Below are 21,108 nucleotides of genomic sequence, written 5' to 3' on the forward strand. Positions count from 1 at the left end.
CTACCTCAGGTCCCAGTAGCCGCCAGAATTTACAGCGATATATGGTGGGGCCCAATGCCGTTCTAAGGATGGTAAGGCCTGAGCAGGTACAGGCATTAGTCAATTGGGTGGCCGACAGTGGATCCAGCACGTTCACATTATCTCCCACCCAGTCTTCTGCAGAAAGCGCACAGATGGCGCCTGAAAACCAACCCCATCAGTCTGTCACATCACCCCCATGCATACCAGGGAAACTGTCTCAGCCTCAAGTTATGCAGCAGTCTCTTATGCTGTTTGAAGACTCCGCTGGCAGGGTTTCCCAAGGGCATCCACCTAGCCCTTCCCCAGCGGTGAAAGACATAGAATGCACTGACGCACAACCACTTATGTTTCCTGATGATGAGGACATGGGAATACCACCTCAGCATGTCTCTGATGATGACGAAACACAGGTGCCAACTGCTGCGTCTTTCTGCAGTGTGCAGACTGAACAGGAGGTCAGGGATCAAGACTGGGTGGAAGACGATGCAGGGGACGATGAGGTCCTAGACCCCACATGGAATGAAGGTCGTGCCACTGACTTTCACAGTTCGGAGGAAGAGGCAGTGGTGAGACCGAGCCAACAGCGTAGCAAAAGAGGGAGCAGTGGGCAAAAGCAGAACACCCGCCGCCAAGAGACTCCGCCTGCTACTGACCGCCGCCATCTGGGACCGAGCACCCCAAAGGCAGCTTCAAGGAGTTCCCTGGCATGGCACTTCTTCAAACAATGTGCTGACGACAAGACCCGAGTGGTTTGCACGCTGTGCCATCAGAGCCTGAAGCGAGGCATTAACGTTCTGAACCTGAGCACAACCTGCATGACCAGGCACCTGCATGCAAAGCATGAACTGCAGTGGAGTAAACACCTTAAAACCAAGGAAGTCACTCAGGCTCCCCCTGCTACCTCTTCTGCTGCTGCCGCCTCGGCCTATTCTGCTGCTGCCGCCTCGGCCTCTTCCTCCGCCTCTGGAGGAACGTTGGCACCTGCCGCCCAGCAAACAGGGGATGTACCACCAACACCACCACCACCACCTCCGTCACCAAGCGTCTCAACCATGTCACACGCCAGCGTTCAGCTCTCCATCTCACAAACATTTGATAGAAAGCGTAAATTCCCACCTAGCCACCCTCGATCCCTGGCCCTGAATGCCAGCATTTCTAAACTACTGGCCTATGAAATGCTGTCATTTAGGCTGGTGGACACAGACAGCTTCAAACAGCTCATGTCGCTTGCTGTCCCACAGTATGTTGTTCCCAGCCGGCACTACTTCTCCAAGAGAGCCGTGCCTTCCCTGCACAACCAAGTATCCGATAAAATCAAGTGTGCACTGCGCAACGCCATCTGTAGCAAGGTCCACCTAACCACAGATACGTGGACCAGTAAGCACGGCCAGGGACGCTATATCTCCCTAACTGCACACTGGGTAAATGTAGTGGCAGCTGGGCCCCAGGCGGAGAGCTGTTTGGCGCACGTCCTGCCGCCGCCAAGGATCGCAGGGCAACATTCTTTGCCTCCTGTTGCCACCTCCTCCTTCTCGGCTTCCTCCTCCTCTTCTTCCACCTGCTCATCCAGTCAGCCACACACCTTCACCACCAACTTCAGCACAGCCCGGGGTAAACGTCAGCAGGCCATTCTGAAACTCATATGTTTGGGGGACAGGCCCCACACCGCACAGGAGTTGTGGCGGGGTATTGAACAACAGACCGACGAGTGGTTGCTGCCGGTGAGCCTCAAGCCCGGCCTGGTGGTGTGTGATAATGGGCGAAATCTCGTTGCAGCTCTGGGACTAGCCAATTTGACGCACATCCCTTGCTTGGCGCATGTGCTGAATTTGGTGGTGCAGAAGTTCATTCACAACTACCCCGACATGTCAGAGCTGCTGCATAAAGTGCGGGCCGTCTGTTCGCGCTTCCGGCGTTCACATCCTGCCGCTGCTCGCCTGTCTGCGCTACAGCGTAACTTCGGCCTTCCCGCTCACCGCCTCATATGCGACGTGCCCACCAGGTGGAACTCCACCTTGCACATGCTGGACAGACTGTGCGAGCAGCAGCAGGCCATAGTGGAGTTTCAGCTGCAGCACGCACGGGTCAGTCGCACTACAGAACAGCACCACTTCACCACCAATGACTGGGCCTCCATGCGAGACCTGTGTGCCCTGTTGCGCTGTTTCGAGTACTCCACCAACATGGCCAGTGGCGATGACACCGTTATCAGCGTTACAATACCACTTCTATGTCTCCTTGAGAAAACACTTAGGGCGATGATGGAACAGGAGGTGGCCCAGGAGGAGGAGGAGGAGGATGAGGAAGAGGGGTCATTTTTAGCACTTTCAGGCCAGTCTCTTCGAAGTGACTCAGAGGGAGGTTTTTTGCAACAGCAGAGGCCAGGTACAAATGTGGCCAGCCAGGGCCCACTACTGGAGGACGAGGAGGACGAGGATGAGGAGGAGGTGGAGGAGGATGAGGATGAAGCATGGTCACAGCGGGGTGGCACCCAACGCAGCTCGGGTCCATCACTGGTGCGTGGCTGGGGGGAAAGGCAGGACGATGACGATACGCCTCCCACAGAGGACAGCTTGTCCTTACCCCTGGGCAGCCTGGCACACATGAGCGACTACATGCTGCAGTGCCTGCGCAACGACAGCAGAGTTGCCCACATTTTAACCTGTGCGGACTACTGGGTTGCCACCCTGCTGGATCCACGCTACAAAGACAATGTGCCCACCTTACTTCCTGCACTGGAGCGTGATAGGAAGATGCGCGAGTACAAGCGCACGTTGGTAGACGCGCTACTGAGAGCATTCCCAAATGTCACAGGGGAACAAGTGGAAGCCCAAGGCCAAGGCAGAGGAGGAGCAAGAGGTCGCCAAGGCAGCTGTGTCACGGCCAGCTCCTCTGAGGGCAGGGTTAGCATGGCAGAGATGTGGAAAACTTTTGTCAACACGCCACAGCTAACTGCACCACCACCTGATACGCAACGTGTTAGCAGGAGGCAACATTTCACTAACATGGTGGAACAGTACGTGTGCACACCCCTCCACGTACTGACTGATGGTTCGGCCCCATTCAACTTCTGGGTCTCTAAATTGTCCACGTGGCCAGAGCTAGCCTTTTATGCCTTGGAGGTGCTGGCCTGCCCGGCAGCCAGCGTTTTGTCTGAACGTGTATTCAGCACGGCAGGGGGCGTCATTACAGACAAACGCAGCCGCCTGTCTACAGCCAATGTGGACAAGCTGACGTTCATAAAAATGAACCAGGCATGGATCCCACAGGACCTGTCCGTCCCTTGTCCAGATTAGACATTAACTACCTCCCCATAACCATATATTATTGGACTCCAGGGCACTTCCTCATTCAATCCTATTTTTATTTTCATTTTACCATTATATTGCGATGCTACCCAAAGTTGAATGAACCTCTCCTCTGCCTGTGTGCTAGGCCTAAATATATGCCAATGGACTGTTGCAGTGGTGGCTGACATGAAGCCTGATTCTCTGCTATGACATGCAGACTAATTCTCTGCTGACATGAAGCCAGATTGTCTGTTACGGGACCTCTCTCCTCTGCCTGGGTGCTGGGCCTAAATTTATGACAATGGACTGTTGCAGTGGTGGCTGACGTGAAGCCTGATTCTCTGCTATGACATGCAGACTGATTCTCTGCTGACATGAAGCCAGATCGTCTGTTACGGGACCTCTCTGCTCTGCCTGTGTGCTAGGCCTAAATATATGCCAATGGACTGTTGCAGTGGTGGGTGACGTGAAGCCTCATTCTCTGCTATGACATGCAGACTGATTCTCTGCTGACATGAAGCCAGATTGTCTGTTACGGGACCTCTCTGCTCTGCCTGTGTGCTAGGCCTAAATATATGCCAATGGACTGTTGCAGTGGTGGGTGACGTGAAGCCTCATTCTCTGCTATGACATGCAGACTGATTCTCTGCTGTCATGAAGCCAGATTGTCTGTTACGGGACCTCTCTGCTCTGCCTGTGTGCTAGGCCTAAATATATGCCAATGGACTGTTGCAGTGGTGGGTGACGTGAAGCCTCATTCTCTGCTATGACATGCAGACTGATTCTCTGCTGACATGAAGCCAGATTGTCTGTTACGGGACCTCTCTGCTCTGCCTGTGTGCTAGGCCTAAATATATGCCAATGGACTGTTGCAGTGGTGGGTGACGTGAAGCCTCATTCTCTGCTATGACATGCAGACTGATTCTCTGCTGTCATGAAGCCAGATTGTCTGTTACGGGACCTCTCTGCTCTGCCTGTGTGCTAGGCCTAAATATATGCCAATGGACTGTTGCAGTGGTGGGTGACGTGAAGCCTCATTCTCTGCTATGACATGCAGACTAATTCTCTGCTGACATGAAGACAGATTCTCTGTTACGGGACCTCTCTCCTCTGCCTGTGTGTGTGCTGGGCCTAAATATATGCCAATGGACTGTTGCAGTGGTGGCTGACGTGAAGCCTCATTCTCTGCTATGACATGCAGACTGATTCTCTGCTGACATGAAGCCAGATTCTCTGTTACGGGACCTCTCTCCTCTGCCTGTGTGTGTGCTGGGCCTAAATATATGCCAATGGACTGTTGCAGTGGTGGCTGACGTGAAGCCTCATTCTCTGCTATGACATGCAGACTGATTCTCTGCTGACATGAAGACAGATTCTCTGTTACGGGACCTCTCTCCTCTGCCTGTGTGTGTGCTGGGCCTAAATATATGCCAATGGACTGTTGCAGTGGTGGCTGACGTGAAGCCTCATTCTCTGCTATGACATGCAGACTGATTCTCTGCTGACATGAAGCCAGATTCTCTGTTACGGGACCTCTCTCCTCTGCCTGTGTGTGTGCTGGGCCTAAATATATGCCAATGGACTGTTGCAGTGGTGGCTGACGTGAAGCCTCATTCTCTGCTATGACATGCAGACTGATTCTCTGCTGACATGAAGCCAGATTCTCTGTTACGGGACCTCTCTCCTCTGCCTGTGTGCTAGGCCTAAATATATGCCAATGGACTGTTGCAGTGGTGGCTGACGTGAAGCCTCATTCTCTGCTATGACATGCAGACTAATTCTCTGCTGACATGAAGACAGATTCTCTGTTACGGGACCTCTCTCCTCTGCCTGGGTGCCGGGGCCTAAATATCTGAGAATGGACTGTTCCAGTGGTGGGTGACGGGAAGCCAGATTCTCTGCTATGGAACCTCTCTCCAATTGATTTTGGTTAATTTTTATTTATTTAATTTTTATTTTAATTAATTTCCCTATCCACATTTGTTTGCAGGGGATTTACCTACATGTTGCTGCCTTTTGCAGCCCTCTAGCCCTTTCCTGGGCTGTTTTACAGCCGTTTTAGTGCCGAAAAGTTCGGGTCCCCATTGACTTCAATGGGGTTCGGGTTCGGGACGAAGTTCGGATCGGGTTCGGATCCCGAACCCGAACATTTCCGGGATGTTCGGCCGAACTTCTCGAACCCGAACATCCAGGTGTTCGCTCAACTCTACTCTGCATGTATGGAGGTAATCTCCACAACAGGCATGGCCTCTAGGGGAAGATATCTCTGTCCAAGTCACCCTGTATGGTCCACACTAAGGACTGGTACTGGCTCTGTGTGCTATGCAAACAGCTCTTCAATTATGCAAGTATTTGCATCATTACTGCACAAATTGCCAAAAAAGGCATTTGTACTGGTGCATTACAAGCTATTTTAAATATACAGGGGTGATCCTGAGAATGAAGGGGCTGCAAGTGCATCACAAGTAGTTGAGGCTGGCTGCAGTTCCCTGCTCAGCCGTGTGGCCGAAAGCGTAGCTGTGCAAGGAAAGCACTGTGCCTTCTCCATTCTCAGTGCTGGTGTACGTCCAACAGGTCAGACCCCAACCAATGATAAAGTGATGGCCCATTCCAGTGATATTTTTTGTACCAAACTTTGTGGCTGTTCTGCTTTTTGCTGCTGTAGATAGGGTTCCCAGCCCCGTAATCATTAAAGTCATAAATCACAGAAATATGTTTCTTTTCAATGGTTTTTATTTTCAATGGATATGCGGCAAATAATTTTTTTGTGCAAAGGTTTTCGGCCGTGTCTGGCCTGCGTCAGGCACTGTGCCGCCGGAGGTAAACAGGGGAAGATGCAGGTGCATAAGTTGGAGCCTATGGCCGCAGAGATGTATGTAAACACTTTATGAGATGGGAATACGCTTCAGTAATGTGGTATTTATGTCCGATCTTCAAGGATGGATCTAAAATAATTGCTTGATTAAGAATATCTTGCTTATTAGTGTCTACAATTCCCACGCAGATATGTTGCCATGGTAACAGACTACAAACAAACCTGTGTGCAGTCTGATGCTACAGCCAGCCTAACTGCTGCGGATTATGGCCCGACAAGCAATTTTTCTATTGGGTTTCAAGCAACCAGTTCATATAATAAATGTACATTGGTCAATAAAGTTCAGGAAAAAAGCCGGGCAGGCTGTATCCATCTCTATGTATGTTACATTGTATGTAATGTGTGTAAAAAAAAATGCCCACACTCTAAAATTATTATTTGTGGTTATGTATACAAAAAATTATTTTGTAAAAAAAAAAGTGACCCTTTCTATGATATATAAGTAATCAGCCCGAATGGAAAAAATGCAATACAAATTCATAGAGTAAAAGCTCACTTAGTGACCTCTGTCCTTGACATTCAGGAATTTAATTTGCTTACATTTGCCTGAATTGTTTCCATCCTACAGTTTTTACATTTCTTCATGATAAAGCTGAGCTTGCCCCATTAGGGGGTCTTACACTCTATGACCTCACATCAGTGGGATTGTTCCGATCTGAACACACAAACAATGTAAAATAAGTGATCCTTTGCGTGTGCTCAAACGCCGAATTCCCACCTGCCATGCATTAGAGAAGGGGGCTGCTGGCTGCAGGCTAAACAATTCTATATATAGGATTTCTGAGCAAAATCTCTTTTCCCACAGGACAAAGCAGCATACGCCGTAGCTCAGGAATTTTCACAGGTTATTGAGGGGCAATGCTAACCTGATCACTAGCAGGAAGAAAGAACCTAAAAACCTGTTTCCACAAATCTATAACTCTACATTTTCAGAGGATATACATGAATATATACAGTATGTACATTTACATATACAGATGCGGATATTTCCCATTGTGATGCCACAATGTGTTCTGTTATTTTCCACTGCACTGAAGGTACTGTACACCAATTGTCAGGTTGTTCAGAGCTCCATATATTTCCTTTCCAGGCATGCCATGATATTACTGCGCACAAATACTAAGGTCCTATGCAGAGGTTTAGATGTGTACAATACAATTAAATTGGAATTAAGAAAAAAGAAAATACATACACATACTTCGGAAAAAAAAATCTATGCTGCAGTTTTTAAAAAATAACATTTTTTTCAGGATTTGCTGCAGAATTCACCTCTGTCTCTTCCAGGAATATATCTGCTGTTTGTGCACATGCACATGTTCTTGCATTACCCACTAAATGAAAAAAAAAAACACTACAATACCGTATTTTTTGGACTATAAGACACCCCTTTTTCTCCCAAAAGTGGGGGGAAAATGGCAGTGTATCTTATAGTCCGAATGCTAATGACCACTTATATTATGGAAGTGGTCATAAGCATGCAGGAGACACTGGGAGCGTTAAGGGAGGTGATGCGTGGCTGTACTTACCCTCCCTTTTTCTGGGCTTTGCTCTGAACTGTGTCCAGACTGCATACAACGGGAGCAGTGAGTGAACCTGCAAAGTGCCAGCGCTGTCTGAGTCAAGTTTATTATTTTTTTTATGAATGATCTGAGGTCTGATGCGGGTCCGATGCAAGGCTGTTGGGGGTTCAATCTGAGGCTCATGGGGGCCTGATCTGAGGCTGATGGAGCTTGGGGGTCTGATCTGAGGTCTGAAGAAGCTTGGGGGTCTGATTTTAAGTGAAAAAAATTTTTTATTTTTTTCTTAATTCTCTCCTCTAAATCCTAGGTGCGTCTTATATCTGGTGTATATTCTAATCCGAAAAACATGGTAATATTGTTCTTTTTTGTTAAAAGGTGTTGTGCGGGATCCTAAAAAATCTCCTTTAAAACTGTGCAAACCACGTCAATTCTCCTACAGAGCTTAATAGTGTACCGGTCAACTTTTCCTGATTCTTCACTTCAATCTTGATGCTCCCACTCCTATTGTATACACAATATATGATTATAAAGAAGCCAGTAATACATGTCAGCTTATAAGCATAGAAAGAAATATGTATCTCTATTTGGTGATGTTATAGCTTGGTGGTAAAGTGGTCTGCCCTGCGTGTAGAGATCCCAGGTGAGACACAAGTTCTTTTTTTTTATGATCGCATTTAACTTATTTTGGGCTAAAAATATTTTCAATTGGCCTTTATTAAAAATATTGAGCTGTTCAGTCACAAAGAGTTAACTGTTTTTCTAACTGTGTGACCGGTACTTTCAGTTTGTATCAGTAATATAATTACCCTTATCTCTTAGGCTACTTTCACACTGGCGTTTCTGGGTCCGCTTGTGAGATCCGTTTCAGGGCTCTCACAAGCGGCCCAAAACAGATCAGTTAAGCCCCAATGCATTCTGAATTGATAAGGATCCGTTCAGAATGCATCAATGTGTCTGCGTTTGGTCTCCGTTGCGTTTTTTAGATTGTCACTAAAACGCAGCTTGCAGCGTTATGGTGACCGTCTATGCGGAGCCTAAAGGATCCGTCTAGACCTACAATGTACATAATATGGTGCAATTAAAAAAAACTGATCCGTCCCCCATTGACTTTCAATGTAAGTCAAGACGGATCCGTTTTAACTTAAACTTTTTTTTTATGAATAATGCAAACGGATCCGTTATTAACGGATACAAGCGTTTGCATTATTCGTGAGGATTCATCTGTGCAGATACAAGACAGATCCGCACAAAACGCGATTGTGAAAGTAGCCTAAACTACTCAGAGATCATAAACACTTATTTAAGCCACATTCTAATCAGTAACATAGTAACTGAGCTATAATGAGTGAGTGTTTAGGAGGTCAGAGAGCAGAGATAAGGAGTCAGTCTGCTCCTCAGATGACAGAAAAGAAAAAAAGTCCACAGGCAGCTAGTACAGCATGTCAGCTCTGTACACAAAAAAGGATTCCATATTGTTAATAAAGACCAATTGAAAAAACTATTTTTAGCTCAAAATAAGTATAATGTAATAATAAAAAAAATTGCCCCCAAAGGTGTACATAGCCTTTAAAAGGCGATACTATAATAGATAATTTATAATCATATAGTAATAATAATACAAAGTATAATAATACAAGGTAGTGCTCAGGCGATTCAGCCCCGCCTCCTGGTGCTCGAATTGTTCATTTGCATATGAATAAAAACACTGATTTATTTGCAGCTATTTATCATACAGACAAAAGAAAGGTATTGTTTTAATCAGCACGATGAGCCCTACCAGCCAGTATGTCTAGTTTAATAGGGTTGATCCTGGTGACAGAGCCACTTAACGTGCATTATTAAGTTGCAGAGCCTGGCATGGGAAGCACAGGGAAATGGAAAAATGTATACCCTAATAACCCATTAAAGTATTTAAAATCTTTGCCCCATAAAATCACAAAGAATAGTGTAAATATACGTAAGGGCTCATGCACATGACCGTATTTTTTCTTTCCGTGTCCATTCTGATTTATATATTTTTTCTTGCAGCCTGTATGCGGAACCATTCACTTCAATGGGTCCGCAAAAAAAAATGAAATGACTGTGTGCATTCCGTTCCACAAATACAACAGGTCCTATTCTTGTCCGTTGTCCGACAAGGACAGGCATTGTTACAATGGATTCGAAAAGAAAAACGGATGCAACACGGACGTCACACAGATGTAATTTGCGGATCCGTGTTTTGCGGACCACAAAAAACATACGGTCATGTGCATGAGCCCTTAGCCTGAGAATATATGGAAACTTTGTCCATGAAACAAGTTGCACAGTCAAAGGTTGAAAGTAATCATAACTAATGTAAGTGAATGGTGTCACGTTGTGGCATTCAGCAGGGCTGGATTTCTTGCACCAATAGTATCTTGTGGGTCACAATACAGTACCAGTCACTTATTTCAGTTGTGTTTCCTTGCAATGTCGGCAGCACTACACTGCAATCCTTGCCTGTGCAACATGTGTTGTGGCCAAAGTCACCATACGTTGACTGGTGTGATGTCCTGCTGTGTGCTATTTTGACCTTTTTTTAAAAAATATTTGAAATAAAAGATTCATGGTTTTATTCAAGACCCGAGTGCTGGACCCACTACTTTGTTTCTACAGCGGATTTGGTTCTCCTAAGGATCCGTGCACCGAAGACTAACAAAGGCGGTGCGCTGAAAAATGTATTTCTTTGAAAGACACCATGTAGCCCCGACCTTACAAATAGTTTATTTTTATTTTTTTATGTGATTTTAGATCTAATAGCCAAACTGGTTGAGTGTTCAGATTTACTAATCTAAAAGGAACATGTGGCTCTACCACAAATTAGCAAATAATTGCCTTGGAACAACCAAATGAAGAGTGGGTTGTATACAGCCATATTTCACATATCAGAGGAGAGCAATGGATGATGAACAATCCAGGAATTTCCTTACAACGTGTTGCTGGTCTCTGTGGTCCTAACAAGGGATGGCGCAAGTCTGGTGACATGACCCTAGTTAAAATGGAAAGCCAAGACGCCAGTTACACGTTCATCATTCATTTTCCTCTGAAAATCTCAACTGCCAGATCACTTTACAGAAATAAAAAGTCACATTTCTGTTTGAAACAGACCATTCTGCCAAGTACTGTACACCAATACCACGAATGTTAAGCTTTCAGAAGAAAATAAAAAACATCCAGCACATCCCATATGTGTCACAGCTTCCAGAAAAATCATGAACTTACATTGTTTTCTCTGCTCTAGTTGATACTAACCAACGTAGAATAATGTTTTCTCTGCTCTGGTTCATACAGCGCTGCTCAGAATTCACGTGTCTGAACTTCTGACACCAGAGAAGTGATAATACATCACTGTTCTTCTCACAGGATGCAGTTACAGATGCCGCACTGCTGATTCATGGCACTCACATTTTATTATTGAAGGAGTTGTCTCTTAAGGACAATGCTTATCCATAGACCCTGTTAGAGCATATGGATATCATATAGTGGTGTCTCATTCGACACCCTCCTCTAAGAACCACAACAGAAAACTGCTCTGTAAAAGCCGTTGCTGTTCTGGTGGACTTGGGCCAACCATCTGAATTTCCACCATATAGTACAAATTTTGTAAATGCCATTGTGACTGTGCCTTACCCTGGCAAAATAAGCTGTTGGTCAAGGGTTCCAGAAGCAAGACCTAGAATAGTCAGCCGACTGTCACAGCCGCATTTTAAAAGCGGTTGTAGTGGTCATAGAAACATAGAAGATTGATGGCTGAAATAGAGCACTTGTTTCCTCTAGACGGCCATTATATTACTTATTAGTGTTTAGCTAATCGAGTTTTCGATCCAAGATTCAAAGATTTGGCTCTGTACAGCATTCCAATGTATGGCCTCCGGCGAGGAAAATTCGTTATCACTGAAGTCCCGCGAGACTTTGGGATCAGATTATTTAACTTTAAAACCATTTTGAAACAGGGATCCGATGTCAGCTTCGGTACCAGCTGGTACAGCCAACTTCGGATGCATGTTTTAAAATAGTTTTAAACTTTCAAAATCGATGGTTGAAGTTAACATAGTTTATAAGGCTGAAATAAGACATCTGTCCATCCAGTTCAGCCTGTTATCCTGCAAAGTTGATCCAGAGAAAGGCAAAAAAAAAACCTGTGATGTAGAAGCCAATTTTGCTCACTTTAGGGGAAAAAATTCCTTCCCGATCCCATCAGGCATTCAGAATAACTACCATAGATCAACAACCCCTCTTAAGTAGCTATAACCTGTAATATTATTACACTCCAGAAATACATCCAGGCCCCTCAACTCTTTTAGTGAATTCACCATTATCACCTCCTCAGGCAGAGAGTTCCATAGTCTCACTGCTCTTACCGTAAAGAATCCTCTTCTATGTTTGTGTACAAACCTTTCCTCTAGATGCAGAGGATGTCACCTCCTCACAGTCACAGTCCTGGGGATAAATAGATGATGGGAGTGATCTCTGTACTGATCCCTGATATATATATACATAGTTATTAGATCTCCCCTGAGTCTTCTTTTTTCTAAAGTGAATAACCCTAATTTTGATCATCTTTCAGGGTACTGTAGTTGCCCCATTCCAGTTATTACTTTAGTTGCCCTCCTCTGAACCCTCTCCAGCTCTGCTATGTCTGCCTTGTTCACAGGAGCCCAGAACTGTACACAGTACTCCATGTGTGGTCTGACTAATGATTTGTAAAGTGGTAGGACTATGTTCTCATCACGGGCATCTATGCCCCTTTTGATGCAACCCATTATCTTATTGGCCTTGGCAGCAGCTGCCTGACACTGGTTTCTACAGCTTAGTTTGCTGTTCACTAAAATTCCTAGGTCCTTTTCCATGTCAGTGTTACTGAGTGTTTTACCATTTAGTATGTTAGGGGAATTCCTTCCCGATCCCATCAGGCATTCAGAATAACTACCATAGATCAACAACCCATCTTAAGTAGCTATAACCTGTAATATTATTACCCTCCAGAAATACATCCAGGCTCCTCAACTCTTTTAGTGAATTCACCATTATCACCTCCTCAGGCAGAGAGTTCCATAGTCTCACTGCTCTTACCGTAAAGAATCCCCTTCTATGTTTGTGTACAAACCTTCTTTGGTTATCTTGACTTGAAGCAAGGAGGCCACTGCCCCCTTGACTTCAAGCATGACTAGAGAAGCGTGCTGGCAGGGAATAAAAGAAAGTTTTCTAAGCTTTAGCCGCATCGGCCTTCAGGAAGAAAATTATCGTCGGAAACATGCTGCTGGCTACTGTCAGGTACTGCTGGCGGCTTGGGATGTTTTTGGGAGGTGACAGGGTCCCTTTAAGACGCCGCTGTACTTCTTCCTGGGTCAGGCAGGGCACTTTTGTACTGTAAAAAAACATTTCCCAATTTTCCAATAACTTCTTCTCATCGGAGCCAATACATTCTAATACAGTACGGAGCTCCTGCTCCGTACAGTATTGGAACAAAGTTTTAATGCGAATCGACTTTGGATGTTTCATCCAAAGCCGATTTGGTCATCCCTAGTTAATACAAAGTCCAGTGTGCCCGTCCCTCTAGTCGGGTCCTGAACCAGTTGGCAAATGTAATGGTCTTTAGTTATTGCCAAGAACCTGTTTCCTTTATGAGATGTACAGGTTTCAGTTTCCCAGTCTATATCTGGGAAGTTGAAGTCCCCCATAATAACCACCTCATTGTGATTTGCCGCCTCGTCTATCTCGTTTAGTAGTAGATTTTCTGTGGACTCTGGTATATTAGCTGGTTTATAGTAAACTCCTATTAGTAATTTATTGTTGTTTTTGCCTCCATGAATTGCTACCCACAGTGACTCCACATGTTCATGTCCCTCACTTATATCTTCCCGGAGTGTGGGCTTTAGACAGGACTTTACATAAAGGCAAACCCCTCCCCCTCTCCGGTTTTAGCGATCCTTTCTAAACAGGCTGTAACCCTGTACATTAACTGCCCAGTCATAGCTATCATCCAGCCATGTCTGTTATTCCCACTATGTCATAGTCCTCCTCACACATCACTAATTCCAGTTCCCCAGTTTTATTAGTCAGACTTCTGGCATTAGTATACTTACATTTAAGAGGTTTATGTATATTTTTTACCCTACACCTTTCCTTCTGAACTGTTCTAGTCCTTCCTTCCCTCCATTCCTCCCCCAGTCCCACTACCTTGCCCCCGGTCTCTATCTGCACTATCTTCCCCTCCTATAATGTAATTTCCCTCCCCACTAGTCCCTAGTTTAAACACTCCTCCAACCTTCTAGCCATCTTCTCACCCAACACTGCTGCCCCATCCCCACGAAAGACTTTGGTGGTAACTCTGTTAACCTTGCCGGAGCCCGTACATTTTAATGCTGTACGGAGAACAGAGAAGGGTCTCAATACAGGATTAAAATGAAGATTTTCAACAATATTGTATTTATCTCAGACATGTTTATCTCAGACATGTTTAAATTTACTTACTGTCAATTTCCCAACCACATCTCCTCATAGGTTGTTACAAGCTCCAACCACTCTTTCAGAGTAAAAAAATAATAATCCTGACATTGGTTCTCTTCTCCCAACTAATTTTAGATTGCACCCCCTTGTTCTTGTGTTGAGTTTTCTTTTTAATTAAAAACACTTCCCTCTTAAACCTGATTTATGTTCCCCTTTCCCTTCTTTCCTCAAGGCTATACAGTTTAAGTTCTTTAAGTCTTTCGTCATATGTTTTATGCTTCAGACGATCCACCATTTTTGTAGCCCACTTTTGCACCCGTCCATTTTATCTATATCTTTTTGTAGGTTGGGTCTCCAGAAATGGACACATTATTCCAGATGAGGTCTCACTAGCACTCTATACAGCAGGATCATGATCTTTCTCTTCCTACTGGTTATCCCTTTAGCTATACAGACCAGCATCCGGGATGCTTTCCCAGCTGCCCGCCTACACTGTGCACACATTTTGAAGCTGTCTACTGTCAGAACCCCTAGACCCTTCTCTTCTGAAGTCTTATGCTGTTTTCACACCTAAACTCCAGAATATTTCCAGATTATCAGGGCCAGAGTTTTACCAGAATTGGCCTTTCCACACATGCAGCTATCACCCCTGAGATGTTCCATGTCGGGTGCGTTCTCACTACAGAGGAAATGTTCCAGGTCCCTAGGCAAGGGGCAGGAACTTTAGGCATGGCCCACTGTGATTTTTCTGGAACATTTACTGCTGTTTTCGCACATGCGCTCACTCGGACATAACCTGTTGTTAGTACTAGGGCTCTGGGGAGAATAAGTCTGGGTAATGTCCGGGACAGATATTGCGGATGTTGGCATTCACACATACAGCCCCTCCAGGTAAACTCCAGAAAATGTCTGAATTCCACTGTTAGTGTGAATGGGGCTTATAATAACCCAGAATTACCAATATTATAGTCAGACAGAGGGTTCCTTCTCCCCAAGTCCATTGTTTTACTTTGAACTGCAGTTTCTGTTGTTTAAACAAGTAAATCATTTCTCATGTTACTAATGCCTCCAGGAATATGTACTTTATCAGCAAACCTTGCCTACCAAAGCTTCTCCTATGTCACCTACAAAAATACTTTGGACAGACCATTGAGGTACACTACTTGGTGTCTATTCATTAGCCAATCCAGAGATTAATGAAACAATCCCTTTAATCTATGTTTTCACCTTAGCCATTAAATTCACTTTCTTGTATTAAGCCAGAGGTGTGTGCACTGCACCACAATCTACCCATAACAGAGCTATAGCCCTATTCATCCTGAGCCTTCTGGTTCATGAATATAATACCAGTGGCATACTAGATAGCATGAAAAGGCCACATCCAGACTTTTACCTGATTTGTATTTCTTGTACCGTATAGCTCTACCTTATTCTGCACTGGTGCACGCAGTTTGTACTGCATTGACCCCTGTCCCCTCTGTTACCCAATCTCTCACACATACACCGAGGCCAATTTCATAGGGAGCCAGTTGACCTAGTATAATATTTTGCATGTGGGAGGAAACTGGAGCACTCGAAACAAACTCGTTCAAGCAGGGCAAAAACACAGAGACTCCTTCCAGACATTACCCTGGTCGGATCTGAACTTGTGAACTGAACCTTACAAGGCGACTTTTTCACATTTAAGCACCTGTGCCCCGATTAACCAATTGGCGAGGAAATGCGAATAAAAAGTCCCAGCTAACACAAGGCTGTGAAGCTGCTGACAATGGGATTGCTGTCATCTTACATGTCACATTGTTACGTTGGATACCCCGAGTTCTCATATCTGTTCTTATGGGACAGGAACACAACAGTAACACTGCTGCTATATTTTACGCAGGTACCTCTGCAGGGTAAGGCCTCATGCACAGGACCGCATTTTTGGCAGATCAGATGTGGACCCGGCAAAAATCTAAGTGTTGTACTGGATGGATTAGGCTTTTATAAACCCAATGAAATCACTCTCTAAAACCGGACTTTATCCATTTGACCATCTTGAACAAAAATCATAGTTGCTGACACCCCAAGTCAATATAGTCTTTAAAATGCTACCTGCAATGTTAGAATGGATTGGAACGGCTTTAGATTCCGTTTTCTTACGTTGTCTGCACATTCGCGGTTTGTACTGCTACAGAATGTACTAACACCCAGTATGGTTATTCATTGTATTTTTGTATATCACAGCTTGGCAGTTCTTGTCCAAAACGTTGCTGCACTGTTGTTCTTCATGACAATGGCTTTATCATAAAACTGCATTAGAAATCTTCCTCCAGAGTGCCGTTCTTTACTCTCTTCAGACCAAATACTTTTATTTTAACGCCAAATGCAAATACAAAGGGAACGCTTATGTGTTTCAAGCGGCATGCTCGTAGTCATCGCTAAATTCTAACTAAGAATGATATACTCAAAATGTGAAAGCATCTCTTGTGAAGTTGCACTTACCATTAAAGGGGTTATCCAGTATCATAAACAGCCCCCCCATGTGCCGGGAGGATGCCTTACCATGCTCCTCGTACCACCGCTGCTGCTTCTCGTGTCACCCGCGATGCTAGGGAGGCTCCTCCCCGTCCCCACCTGCCATTGGCTGCTCCCCCCCCCCCCCCCGACACCGGATGTTTTCATCCGTGTACAGGGAGAAGCAGCAGCGGTGGTGAAGGGACCAGGAGAGGATATGGGGAGCAGGGTAAATATATTCCCTGTGAGGGGCCTGGCACATGGGGGGGCTGTATATGAAATTGGATAACCCCTTTAAGGCTCTTTTACAAGGGCCGATACACAGACAATTATCAGGAAGGTACCAAACGTTTCCAATAATTGCCTGATCATGAGCAGAGGTGATAGCTGTACGTACATTCAGCAATCATCTTCTCTGCACGAGGATAAGTGATCGCTACTGCAATTTTTCATCCTCATAGAGATTCAATGTTTGCCGGCAGCACACCTCTGTTTACACAGGCGATCTGCTGCCAGCAAAAGAAAAATCTTATGTGCCACATAAAAGATTTAATGAAATGCCAGGTCACTGGCGGCACCTTTACACGGAGCAATAATCAGGAACAAACATTGTATGACTACTTAATCCCGATCCTCGCCCTGTGTAAGAGGGTCTTTACAATAAAAGCATTATGAAGAGGCTATCACCTCTTTTGTTTTTTACTTGCAGTGTACTGTTCCGAGCGGCACCCACCAAGGATGTCCACATGAATCACAACATCCAATAAAAGTAAAAACCCAGCTAATAGTCATATAGCAATAAAACTATAAAAAATATATATAATTGACATAAAAACTCTACCTCATATTGGTGAATGTTTTCACTTTAGAGCTACAATTCTGACTCTAGTACTTGCCAGTTCCTGATATGTAACATACTTTCTTGATTGACAGAACTCCTTAGGTTATAAATTCCTTACCTGCTGGAGGCCAGGCCTTGATGTATCCTGTACAGTGTACTACAGAATACTGAGCCTCTCCTTCTTTTACTGGTCCAAGCCCGTTCCTGCAAGAAACAGTAACTGCTATGTTGTAGGGTATGGGAACTGTCCAGAGAATACACACTGTGCAAATAAACTTAAAGGGGTTGTCCAGCTTTTATTAGGTGATAGTCTATCCTCAGGATAAGCCATCAGTATCTGAATGGCTGGGGTCCAACACCCTGTACCCCCCGATCAGCTGTTCAGATGTAGCTTTGTCACTAGAAGCAGCGCCAAAATTACACAGCCCCATAGACCGTGCACTGGAGGGAGCTTATTACTACAAAGCTGCACCCACTGTCAATGGAAGCAGGGCTGTACTGAAGAACTGCGTAGTTCTGGCACTAACTTCTGGCAATGGAACTACACATCAGCAGCCGATCAGCCATTGATAGCCTATCCTGAAGATAGGTCATTGCTTACTATAAAGGTAGAAAACCCTATTAAAGGAGTTTTCTGACATTTTGATACTGATGACCTATCCTCAGGATAGGTCATCAGTATCTGATCGGTGGGAGTCCAACACCTGGGACCCCCACCGATCAGCTGTTTGAGAAGGCACCAGCACTCCTGTGAATGTTGTGGCCTTCTTGCAGCTTACCAAGCACAGCGCCATACATTGTATAACGGCTGTGCTTGGTATCACGCTCAGCCCCAATGAAGTGAATGCGGCTGACCTGTCGGACCCCCACCGATCAGATACTGATGACCTAACCTTAGGATAGGTCATCAGTATCAAAATCTCGGAAAACCCCTTTAAGCGGAAACAAAGAGGAGCACATTACTAATAATAGAGTTATGCACGTCTTACCTATACCTCTTTCGCATTGTGCTGATTCTATTGAGAGGCAGGTGATCCAGTGGGGCATTACCACACCTACAATACAGACAATGGCTCTATTACTATGGTGATAAAATTGATCTTTAAAACAAGTTTGTCACTGCTTAAACTAAAAATAAAAAAAGCAAAAAAGTTTTTGCTCTAAGTACATGTCAAATAATGACAGGCTACTTTCACATCGGCATTAAAACCACAGCAAAACACATCCATCATCATAATACAACCGGCTGCATCCGTTCAGAATGGATCCGGTTGTATTATATTAAAAAAGAAAAAACGTGATCTCGATCCGAAAAAAAAACCTCCTCCGGCACCATTGACTTACATGGTTAGCATGTTCAGTTTCCCATGCCGCACACAAAAACGCTGCTTGCAGTTTAGAAATCAGAGTAAGGAAAATGCTTCCAAAAAGAGAAGTCATTTAAGGTCCTTGCACTTAACACCAAAACCCTTTTCGTTCTTTACATTAGAATGGATTGCTAGAGATCTTGAAGGAATAGTGAAATACGGTAGGTCTGATTACAGTCCAGCCCTGCTGAGTGATCACATTACTAAACAGCAATGATGGGGATTAATGCACGGTTATAAAAGCATTTGTACTGAAACTGTTTCTATCTGTTCTGATCATTCTGAGCTGTGAACAGGACTTCAGAGATTTTCTTTGCAGCAGCTGAACAGTTGGTTTTAAGTTTCTCCCAATCTGAATAGCTCCTCTCTAAACAGCACATATACTGAATGTGCTGCCATTACCTCATCCGGCATATGAACGAACGCCGTGATCCCATACACATTCTCATAGATGACTGTTGCCCCTCTTTCTTCACTGTGCCCGTTTTCAAATCCAAAATTCGTCCTAAATACAGAAAAGCAAAAAAATAAATAAAAATTATTATTATTTTCTTCTTCTCAGTTCGCTACTAAATTAAGATTTTCAACATACGGGCTTTACATGGATATTCATGTTCTGTTAGCATTTATTACCTGAAGTGTACCTCTTCATGGGGATCTCCCCCCAAGATTTAGCAGACAACTGTCAGGAAGGAAGCGTTAGTTCCAGACAATTGCTTGCCCATCATTGAAGGAGACCATTACATCTACATGCAGCGATCCCCTCCAGAGTATGGGGAGGAGTGACTGCTGATACCATTGCTCGTGTCCATACTGAGTTATTGTTTACAGCAGAGGCTGTTTGGATGGCACGATCTCCTGCCGGCCAACAATGATTTTGGTGACCTCATGAACGATCATAACTGCTTGTTATGATCTCTGCTGCAGCGCAGATACGAGGTGGCCGGGACCGTGGGAGCACACGTAGGCATGCATGACAGCAGATCCTGTCCCGGCCACCTCTTATCTGCGCTGCAGTGGTGGTCATGTGATGAAAAAATGAATCAAGCGAGCAAAGCAGGCAATATGGACAATCACAATACATTAGGAAGTGTCTTGTATTAACTTTCTCTACATGATTAATGCTGAACCCGGACATATCCCCTTCTTCACCCAGGCAGCCCCTTTGAGTGGAGCATTTCATGCTCCGTTGCGCTCCCTTGCACTGCATTGTGTAGGGCAGTGATGGCGAACCTATGGCACTGGTGCCAGAGGCGGCACTCAGAGCCCTCTCTGTGGGCACCTGCGCCCTGGAAATAATCTATGGTGTACCAATATGCTTTAGACTTTTCCTGCCATTCATCAGCACAGGACGCACTATGTACGGCACAGGCAGCGCACTGAATGTAGGCAGGCTATTATCGCTAAATGATAAAGTACATGAAAGATATACTACGTATATTGGTATTCAGGTTAAATTGCCGTGTTAGCACTTTGTGATAAATAAGTGGGTATTTGGTTGCAGTTTGAGCACTTGGTCTCTAAAAGGTTCACCATCACTGGTGTAGGGCATGGGCTGTTTGTTTATATTTCTACACTGCTAGGCGGAGGCTTCCATTCTGTTTTACAGGCTAGGGCAGCGCTAAAGCCTGCCCTTTAGTGCCGATGAAGTCACTGGGCTCACTGCTAGGTGGGAGCCTCCTCTAGCATTCCCATACAGAGACTGGTACGTCACTGGATCTGCTGAAAAAAAAACATTCCCTGCATGATTCAGCGCAGGGCAAGGGAGAGCATCGCATGATGAAAAGGTTCAATGTTCCACTAAAAGGGGCTACCTGGGTGAAGGAGGGGTTAACCCCTTTAACTTTGTCTAAATGATAAATGTCATTTGCTGGTGAGACAACCCCTTTAAACTGTTTTCTTGTTGATATGTGTCACCTACTTAAAGGCTGTGTACACCTTCAGAGGCAAGTTTTTTTATGATTGCATTTTACTCATTTTATCATTAAATCATTTTTTTATTGGTCTTTATTATAAATATTGAGCCGTTCTGTCACAAAGTGTTAACTGTTTTTCTAGCTGTGTGAATCGTACTTTTTATTTACTTTAACTTTGTGCCAGTCACCTAACAACCCTTATCTGTAATTTACTAAGATGTCATAAACACTTACTTAAGCCACATCCTTATCAGTAAGATAAGAACTGAGCTATAATGAGTGTTTATAATGTCAGAGATCAGAGATAAGGA

General features: G+C 44.7%; 1 protein-coding gene across 4 annotated transcripts in view; it reads right to left on the reverse strand.

Annotated features, from left to right (window-relative positions):
* ARNT2 (aryl hydrocarbon receptor nuclear translocator 2) overlaps positions 1-21,108 on the reverse strand; it is a 119,079-nt gene that overhangs the window by 39,693 nt on the left and 58,278 nt on the right. For all 4 annotated transcript variants that reach the window (XM_044279528.1, XM_044279527.1, XM_044279529.1 and 1 more), the window contains 3 exons: positions 19,284-19,386; positions 18,504-18,569; positions 17,633-17,718 (listed from right to left, as the gene is read on the reverse strand). In XM_044279528.1, coding sequence (XP_044135463.1) covers positions 17,633-17,718; positions 18,504-18,569; positions 19,284-19,386 — 255 coding nt within the window. The remainder of the gene's footprint in view (positions 1-17,632; positions 17,719-18,503; positions 18,570-19,283; positions 19,387-21,108) is intronic.

This window comes from Bufo gargarizans, chromosome 2 (genome assembly GCF_014858855.1).
Source record: "Bufo gargarizans isolate SCDJY-AF-19 chromosome 2, ASM1485885v1, whole genome shotgun sequence".
Classification (NCBI taxonomy): domain Eukaryota; kingdom Metazoa; phylum Chordata; class Amphibia; order Anura; family Bufonidae; genus Bufo; species Bufo gargarizans.